This window comes from Sinocyclocheilus rhinocerous, unplaced genomic scaffold (assembly GCF_001515625.1).
Source record: "Sinocyclocheilus rhinocerous isolate Xijiao unplaced genomic scaffold, SAMN03320098_v1.1 scaffold1053, whole genome shotgun sequence".
Lineage (NCBI taxonomy): Eukaryota > Metazoa > Chordata > Actinopteri > Cypriniformes > Cyprinidae > Sinocyclocheilus > Sinocyclocheilus rhinocerous.
The window spans coordinates 1,187,909-1,197,601 of NW_015638958.1; the positions used below are offsets into that span (position 1 = coordinate 1,187,909).

Here is a 9,693-nt window from a genome sequence, read left to right on the forward strand (position 1 = left end):
TACCCTGACTCCAAAATGTGTGTGCACCAGTGCAGACCATGCAATAATTATTCTGTATTCAATAACACGTTAAATAAAATGAGTTCATTTGAAAACATATGCATTCAGACAATATTTATTGTGACTTTCAAAATGAGACTAATATTTATAACACTTTGAGATTTAAGTTAATATCAAGAATTCCCATTTTCTTTGCATACAATACGCAGCACCTTTAGTAGTCCATCTAAATACATACAGATAGGCCTGTTGCAATAATCAATATATCGACTTATCGCGCAATATATGTACATGACCTCAATTTTTGGTGACGCAATATATCGCCCATTATATTTACTTAAAAATGAATGTCACCATGTTTTGTACATTCCACTTGCGCCTGTGTCTTTTGCAGCTTCTCAAACATAATGTGGTGTAGTCATGAGGAGCTAGATCAAATTTAAAAAATGCTTCTACAAAAAAAAAGTTTCCCTTTCCCTAAAAATCCTTAATTTACAGAGAAAAGAAGATCAGGGAAAAAATCTGTAGATGGAAAAATCTCCATACAAGTTTTTTTTGCATTTTTCTTTTTTTCTACTTTACTACTTTTTAGTTACTTTGCACTTTTTGTTAGAAAATGTTTATTTATGTGTTATCGTGACAGGCCTACATACAGAAAATTGAGGTAAAAAAAAAAAAAAGCAATGCAATGTTTCAAGCAAAGGTCATCAACATGGAAAAACGGGTACTATGCCTGCAACCAGGCAATGTTGTGACTCTTTAAATTAAATAGTGGGTAGTTCACCTAAAAAATCAAGTTGTGCCAAACTTGTCCGAGTTTCTTTCTTCTGTTATGCACAAAAGATGATATTTTGAAGAATGTGTGTAGCCATGCAGTTGACGGTAGCCAATGACTTCCAATTTTTTTTCTATACTATAGAAGTCGATGGCAATCGCCAACTGTTTGGTTACCAACATTCTTCAAAATATCATCTTTTGTGCTTAACAGAAGAAAGAAACTCGTACAGGTTTGGCACAACTTGAGAGTGAGTAAATGATGACAGATTGTTTTCCTTTAAAGTGTGGCATATTGATAAAGTTTGCAAATAGTGCCATCTGCCAACAGTCGATCTATAATATGAGTTCTTACACTGGGCCTTTATCTAAAGAAAATAAAAATGCTAACAATTGGCATTTAATGTTCAGTACATTCCATGTTCACATCACATTCCACCCATGGACCGTATAAGGCGCTTGTCAGTGTGGTCAAACAGGGTCTGCTGTCTCGTCTTCACTGCTTGGGCTTCAGTGCTGTGGCGGCTACACCCACTAGAATAGCAACGACGGTGAAGCCTTGAGCGAAGATACGGGCTCTCATTAGCAGCTGCGACTGTCGAGTTTTGCCCCGTCTGAAGGCGCTGAGGCCGTAGATCAATGCTCCTGCTGTTCCCAAACAACCTGAGAAGGTAGACCACCAAAAAAATGATAGCTATACAACTTATCTTATACTACATACAACAAGAATTATGCATATACCATACATACACATTTATTATCAAGTGGTTTGCTCACATTGAATCTTTCTATGAAAGATGTTAACATATTAAGATGTAGTTTTATTTGTTCTGGCGCAACAGTCTTTCTGTGTAAGTCACATTGAAAGCTCACAGCTGGAGAGAAGGGTGAGTTCAGTGGAAAATCTACTGTGCACTGGGATTCTCGGTGATGCTTACAAATTTACTCAGTCAGTGACCAATGGAAGCAAAGAAAAGAATGTGATTTAATGTCACTTACTACCCACCCAAAACACTACCATTCAAACGTTTTTGATCAGTAGGGTTTTTTTTTTCTCAAAATAAATTATTTAATGGTGCATTAAACTGACCAAAAGTGACAGTTTAAGTAAAAAATTATTTCCATTTCATGTAAATACTGTCCTTTTAAACCTTCTATTCAACAAAAAAAATGATCATTAATATTAAGCAGCAGAACTCTTTTCGACACAGATAATAAATGTTTATTAAGCACCAAATCAGCATATTACAATGGTTTTTGAAATATCGTGACAGTAGGATTGCTGAAAATTCAGCTTTGCCATCACAGGAATAAATTATATTCTGAAATATATTAAAATAGATAATAGATAAATGTTTTTTTTTAATTATAATAGTATTATAATATTTAAAATATTTTTATTTGAACTATATTTTGATCAAATAAATGTAGCCTTGGTGAGCATAAGAGGCTTTAATAAACATTAAACAAAAATCTAATAAATCTTTCCAGCCCCAAGTGTTTGAACAGTAGTATATGTTTGACAAAATATGTTCTTTAACTTGCTATCAAGAAGGTAGCTATCAAAATGTACGAATATTTATTGTTATTGTTGTTTTGTTGTTGTAACAAACTTGTCAAAAGCGACAAATAACAGAGAGAAAGCGTTCTACTTTTTATGGTCTTAAACATTCAGCTTAAACACCAACAACGCGTTTAGTTTGAATCACTATTCCTCTGAAAAACACTAGCTGTTTTTGTTTGTTCCATCCTTTTTTCCCCCTTTCATTCTGGCTCTGACACAACAAAGAATGTACACTGCAGCACTTCCATAACACAGAGGAGGGAAATCAATTCAGTGTTTCAATTGCTTGTTACTTTGACAGGGGTAAACGAAAGTCAAACTCTGCACATTTAACTTTTGTCAGTGCAAAAATCTCAGCTGCATGGAACATGCCATATATGTTGCAAGATGATCACCTTGATCTAAAATGCATGACAAGGTTTCCATGCAATAACATTGTACGAATAAAATTATATTAAATCTATTCAAAACTCTCTGCATTCTATCTTCAAAGGCGTTTAATTGTTGGCAACCAAAATCATATGAAGCTGCATTTTGGTGAATCATAGAACTTAATTATGTTTTGCAAGTCACTGTTTACTGTTTTACGTAACTCACCTATAGGGACGAATGGATTGTCTTTGGTCTTTCTGATGAATTTGTCTTTAAAATTCTCCTCCTTTGCTCTGGGCAGCGGGGTGAATCCCTCGATAACCGGAGGCTGAGACAAATCAAACACGACGGGTGGAGGATCTGCTTTGGTCGGTTGATCTTGGCCAACCGGGGTCATTGCAGTTGCCATGCTTAGCTAGAACTTCAGTTAACAGGAAGTGGAATAAACAGAGAGAACAGGGCATTTCCGCCAGCTGTAAATCTTCTTCTTCTTCTTCTTGAAATTTTATTGGCGGTTGACAAACAACAAAATGGTGTATTTCCGCCACCAACTGGTATGGAGTTTTTTTAAATTTTTTTTTATTGAAGAAATAACATTCACAGGGGATACAGTCATAGCAATAAAATACATACACAACCAGAATACAAAACAATAAATACATAAAGAATAATAAAAATGAAATATAAACAGAACAAAAACAAATAAATAAAAAGTTAAACAACTTTTTTTTATTTTATTTTTTTTTTATAAATAAATAAATCATAAATTAATTAAAATAAAAAATACAACTGCTATGGAGTGTGGATCAAAAAAGTGACTTCCTTCCCCCTTTTTTTATTTTTTAAGTTCTCTCCCACAAATTGGTTATTTTAAGGAACTGAAAAATAAAACTATAGCATTCATTCCTTGAGTTATTTTGTCAAATATATCTCGGTGTAAAATGCATTTTTTATTTTTTCTAAATTTTGCATTAGAATCCTTCTTTCAGTCTCTTATTTCTGACAGTACAATATAACATGTTCCACTGTTTCTTCTTGTCCACAAAATTCACACCTTCCCGTACCATGTTTACCCATTTTAAAAAAGTGTACTATTTAATCTTGTGTGTCCAAATCTCATCCTCGATATTACTATCTCATCTCTCCTGTTTTTCCCTGCACTTCTCATCTCTCCCACTTTCCTTTGAATTCTGTAAAACCACCGACCTTTTTCTCCTTATTTAAAGTGAGTGACGTGACATGTGGCCAAGTATGACCCCATGGAATTAGTGCTCTGCATTTATCCCATCCAAAGTGCACACACACAGCAGTGAACACACACACACACCGTGAACACACACCCGGAGCAGTGGGCAGCCATTTATGCTGCGGCGCCCGGGGAGCAGTTGGGGGTTGCTCAAGGGCACCTCAGTCATGGTATTGAAGGTGGAAGAGAGCGCTGTACATTCACTCCCCCCACCTACAATCTATGCCGGTACGAGACTCGAACCCACAACCTTTGGGTTTCGAGTCCAACTCTCTAACCATTAGGCCACGACTTCCCAGTGAAAAAAAACAACTTATCCCATTGTTTTTGCCACCTTTCCTTCAGTCTTTTCTTAATAATACTCTTGATTTCATTCTTACTTAGATTAACAATTAAGTTCAGCTGTACATCACATTACATAACTGGTCTTTATATGTTTTAATTTTAGACGCTTTCTTGTAACATGTGTTTTTCTAATAACACACTAAATAATGTGTTTTCCCCGCAATACGATTGTATAACATATACATAATCTATCTAATCAATTGTGGTTACTAGCTGCACTTAATGTTCAATTAAAATTACAAGAACGCTGTTTATTGTTTATTTATATTATAAATTAATATTTTTATTTTTAACTAAAAACAAATGACGGTAAAACATGCGCCATACAACTCCTGCGCAGCAGGCGGCGCAAAAAAAGAAAGAAAGAAGCGTTCGTTCAACGTCGAACGTATTGGTCACGTCAGCACGCTTTAAACGTCATCGCGTTTTGTTAGGGCTCGGCGAGGTAAGATGGCGGCGCCAGAAGAACAGGAATTATCTCAGGCTCAAACTGAAAAACTCCTTCAGTTTCAGGTACCAACTAGATTGTCTGGTTAACACATACTGTTTGGATCTTTTATAGACTCAATTATCAGAAAAAATTGTGTTCGCGGTGTCCAGCTCAGCTGCTGTAAGTATAAATGACCAGTCAGCGAGCTAACTGCCGTAAAGAGCGTTACTGTTTACTCAACCAAAACCAGCGGTAGTTTATCTAATAAATGCAGACTTAATCTGAAAAATATCCTTTTGTTCTATGTCCATATAAAGACTTTCTCCTGTATACAAGTGTCGTTTGTTTTAGTTGAAATGGCAGCTGTCATTGCAGCGAGACATTGGTTGTGTCACAAAACCTAGAGAGCTGCCTACCTAGACAGCAGATTTGGTCAAAGTAAAGTGCGCCTATGATGCTCAAAGTGCTCTCTAGTTAGGCAGCATTCTAGGTTTTTGACGGCCATATGTGGAACAACCAGTCTTCTGGAACGGTACGTAAAATGCCATTTAGATAGACAGTATACTAGGTTTTGAGACGCAGTGCTAATCTGCCTCCAGTCTACCTGGCAATACTTCAACTTTTAACTTTACATTTAGGATTTTTTTTTTTGTCTTGTTTTAAACTGTTTGCAACAATCATTGGAGAAGATTACTTGTTCCTCATCTACTCCCGAGTCATACAGCAATATAAAAGAAAAAATATGCTCTTGAATGATGACTGATCTTGAAAACGCTTAATCTAGAATTTTAGAAACACACTGCCACCCAAATGTTTCATTCGTTATCAAAACTTGTCATATTTTATTAACATATCTGTCATGCAACAGGATATTTTAGTTTAACTTGTGATAACAATAAATTTCAGCGCTTTTCTTTTGTTTGTAAATAACGTGAGATCTGTCCTTATTATTCAGGACCTGACAGGCTTGGAGTCAATGGACCAGTGTCGGCGCACATTAGAACAACACAATTGGAACATTGAGGTGAGAGCTGGTAAACCAAATGAATGGATTCATTCTTTTGTATTGGGAACCTTATTATAATTATTGGAATTAATGGGAATCTTTTTTACAGGCCGCAGTACAAGACAGACTAAATGAGCAAGAAGGAGTTCCGAGTGTCTTCAACCCGCCGCCCGCCAGACCGTTACAGGTCAACACAACAGACCACAGAGTGTATAGCTATATTGTCTCAAGACCACAGCCTAGAGTAAGAAGGTCTTTTGGTGTTTATGTTATGTGTTCTGTTTTTTCCTTCATTCCCAGTGCTCATTTCTTTGTTCTAGTGTTTTCAATAAACATTTATATCTAGCTGTGGTAAATACTAAAATGCCAAGGAAAGGTTCTGGTTTCAACTGGTATGACATGCAGACAGTTTAGGGTAATTCCCTATTAAAATTGCAGCACTATGACAGACATTGCAACATGGTCCTCTATAAATATTAAATAAGCTGCTTATATCAATATTTTTTTCTCTTTTACAGGGCTTATTAGGTTGGAGTTACTACTTGATAATGCTTCCCTTCAGGTTTACGTATTATACACTTCTGGACATATTCAGGTATTAAAGCAGTTCATCTAATATAGACTCGTAATATTTCACACTACAGTAGTAACTAGTATTTCTATTGAGGTTTTTTCTTCTCTCAAATTCTTCAGATTCACCCTGAGATTCGTTCGACCGGATCCAAGGGGTCGTGTCACAGACCCTGTTGGAGATGTCATGTCCTTTATTCATAGTTTTGAGGAGAAATATGGTCGATCGCATCCTGTATTCTACCAGGGAACATATAGTCAGGTATGTTAATATAAAAAAGTACATTTAACTTTTCATGTATTTGACCTGTTTACCAGACAGACACCTGAAGACTGAAACATCTTGGGTTAAGTAAATCCAAAATTGTTCTTAATGTGTGTATCTGTTGAACTTGTTTTTTTCTTCTAGGCTCTGAATGATGCCAAGCGAGAACTTCGCTACTTGTTAGTTTATCTTCATGGAGATGATCACCAGGACACAGATGAGTTCTGCAGGTAGCTTTTAAGTTGGAACGTTCTCCTCTATGCACATTCACATCTGGTGAGCTTCTTATCTCATAACCAGAGCTCTTGTCTGTTTCTCAGAACCACGTTATGTTCAGAAGAGGTGCTGACCTTCATTAACACAAGGATGCTGTTTTGGGCATGTTCCACCAGCAAGCCAGAGGGTTACAGAGGTAACTAGCTTGACATCAACTTCACTTCCCAGTCTCTGATTGGAGTCATCGTTATCTCACAAGATGTTGTGTGTTCAGTCTCTCAGGCCCTGCGTGAGAACACCTATCCCTTCCTGGCTATGATCATGCTGAAGGACCGCAAAATGACAGTTGTTGGGAGACTGGAGGGGCTGATCCAGCCTGAGGATCTTATCAACCAGCTGACCTTCATCATGGAGGCAAACCAGACATATCTCATATCTGAACGACTAGAGAGGTGAGGTTATGTGGTTTGCTTTCTGAAGAATTGAAACTCACCCCGATGTGTAGGGCATTTAATTATAACATAAAAAGAAACTATATTTTATTAGGGTTGGGTACTGAAACCCAGTACCAATATGGCACCAGTACCCATGTAACCGGAATGTACTAGAACCGAATCCGAACGCAGATTTCGGTGCCATACCTGAGCGATCGATTGAAATATTTGTCCTCTGGTTATTTTTTTTAATAAGTATCGGTTTAGGCACCGGAACTGTTTTAAAAGTATCGATTTGGTATCAAAAAAAAAAAAAACGATACCCAACCCTATATTTTATATAATTTTATTTATATAATTTATTATTATTGATTGATAGTATTAATGATATGATGTTTTGGTTCTGTTATCTATCTATTTATCTATCTATCTATCTATCTATATTTGTCTGTCTATCTGTCTGTCTATCTGTCTATCTATCTCCAGGGAGGAGAGGAATCAGACGCAGGTACTGAGGCAGCAGCAAGATGAAGCTTACCTGGCATCCCTACGTGCAGACCAGGAAAAAGACCGAAAGAAAAGAGAAGAACAAGAGCTGAAACGTCAAGAGGAGGAGAAGGCACACCAGAGCATCCTTGCCGAAGAGAGGAGACGAAGAGTAAGCGATTTGATTTTATGTAACGAAAAATAAATTTAGAAATTCATTTGACAATTACCATTGCTGTCAGTCATTTAAAGAACATTGAATTACAAGATATTATTACCTTTTAAGTAACTGATCACAGTAAAATAAAATTGAATTGAAATTGAAATTAAATAAACAAAAATTTGACCGCAGTAAAAATTGTGACAAACGTATTTTGTAATTTCATGCTCTTGAGAACAGTTGCATATACTGTCTCTAACTTAAAACCTGCGGTCTCTTTCTTTGCACATCACAAGTAATTGTTCATGATGCCCGTCAGTTGACAAATTTCCGACGTAGCTGTAGCTATGACTAATCACACTTAATGACTTTCTAATGATTGTGTAATTACAGACACTGGAAGAAGAGAAGGAGCGCAAGTCTGAGTGTCTTCCTCCTGAGCCGCCCCTGGATGACCCAGACAGTGTCAAAATAGTGTTCAAATTGCCCAACGATACCCGCGTGGAGCGAAGATTCCTCTTCAGCCAGTCACTGACGGTAAACACCTTCATCTGCTTTCTTTTTTTTTTTTTCGTTTGTGCAGTGTTGAGTACCATAACAGTATGATATAAGTGTCTGTGATTAAAGATAAGAAAACAGGTTCAGGAGACCCACAGTTTTGAGTAAAAACAAGGCGTAGTCTTTTATTGTATTACGTGATGCCTAATTTTAAAAAACTGTATTTTGAAGTGGAAACCAGTGTCTAAAACGTCTCTCCCTCCCCCTCTAGGTAATACACGACTTCCTGTTTTCATTGAAAGAGACCCCTGAGAAATTCCAAATAGTAACGAATTTCCCACGCCGGGTCCTGCCTTGCCTGCCGACGGAAGAGCGGCCCAATCCCCCCACTCTGATGGAGGCCGGTCTGAGCCGGTCAGAAGTCCTCTTTGTGCAGGACCTCACAGACGATTGACATTTAGCTTAACCCCCTGCTCACTACTCGAGTCCCGCCTCCCCTCCAGTTTGTTCTTCTGTCTGATGGCCTGGACGAGGGGTCACTGAAATAAACCTTTTACCGAATTTAAAAAGGAAAAAAAAAATAACCCCATCCTTCCCTGCAGTGAAGTTTTGTTCCGAAAAATGAGTGCAAGGTGAACGGCCCTGTAAATATATGACCTAGATATTTAAGGACAAGCCTGGAAGCCACAACAGAGTTATCTTTTTCTTTTCTTTTTTTAATGCAAATCAAAGTCGACCATATAATGTATCTCATCTAACGACCAAAAGAGGGTTGTCGGCAAAGGATACGATGGGCTGCTTGCGGTTCAGGTGAATTCGAATAAGAAAACTAAAGGCCACAGTTTTTCCATGTGGCTTTGTCTATATAGAGTATAGTGCCAGTCTGCGCATAGTGTGCCTGTGGTAATTCATAGATGCCTATGTTGCCTGTCGTCCATCTGATGGGTCTGGTCATGTAAAGATGTAATTTTCCAATTCTAAATTAAACATTTTAAAATGTTGTTGTGGTTTGACTAAAGTTTTGGTTCAAGCTTGTTCAACATTTGCATTGCAGCCTACTGCACAAACCTGAAGCAATGACAATTTTAATATTTTTGTAGGTATGTGGAAATAAAATATGGTGCTAAATAATGACTTAAAACATTCATTGTAAAATTGTATAAAGTAATTGGAGAGGCAGTAACCCAGATTACCTCGTTTTATAGCATTAAGTCTGTTTGAATGTGAGTTTGAACTATTAGGATGAATCTCATAAAGCTGGTCAGAAGATGGGGTCACATCTCACTAAATCAAAATAGTCAAGAAATTTTTTTTTTTTTGCATTGTG

The 9,693-nt window shown here is 37.0% G+C and overlaps 2 protein-coding genes across 2 annotated transcripts; one reads left to right on the forward strand and one right to left on the reverse strand.

Annotated features, from left to right (window-relative positions):
• Positions 1-1,069: 1,069 nt before the first annotated feature.
• On the reverse strand, positions 1,070-3,175 carry LOC107750386 (HIG1 domain family member 2A-like). The gene is made up of 2 exons (XM_016565750.1): positions 2,936-3,175; positions 1,070-1,437 (listed from the first exon to the last, which is right to left on the reverse strand). Exons 1-2 carry the CDS (start codon positions 3,117-3,119, stop codon positions 1,271-1,273), a joined length of 351 nt encoding a protein of 116 aa, XP_016421236.1. The 5' UTR covers positions 3,120-3,175; the 3' UTR covers positions 1,070-1,270.
• Positions 3,176-4,693: 1,518 nt separating this feature from the next.
• LOC107750351 (FAS-associated factor 2) lies at positions 4,694-9,366 on the forward strand. Its single transcript, XM_016565698.1, has 11 exons — positions 4,694-4,814; positions 5,687-5,755; positions 5,847-5,981; positions 6,256-6,332; positions 6,431-6,569; positions 6,717-6,802; positions 6,893-6,984; positions 7,063-7,240; positions 7,709-7,880; positions 8,262-8,405; positions 8,638-9,366. The coding sequence occupies exons 1-11, from the start codon at positions 4,752-4,754 to the stop codon at positions 8,818-8,820; spliced, it is 1,338 nt and encodes a 445-aa protein (XP_016421184.1). The 5' UTR covers positions 4,694-4,751; the 3' UTR covers positions 8,821-9,366.
• Positions 9,367-9,693: the final 327 nt, after the last annotated feature.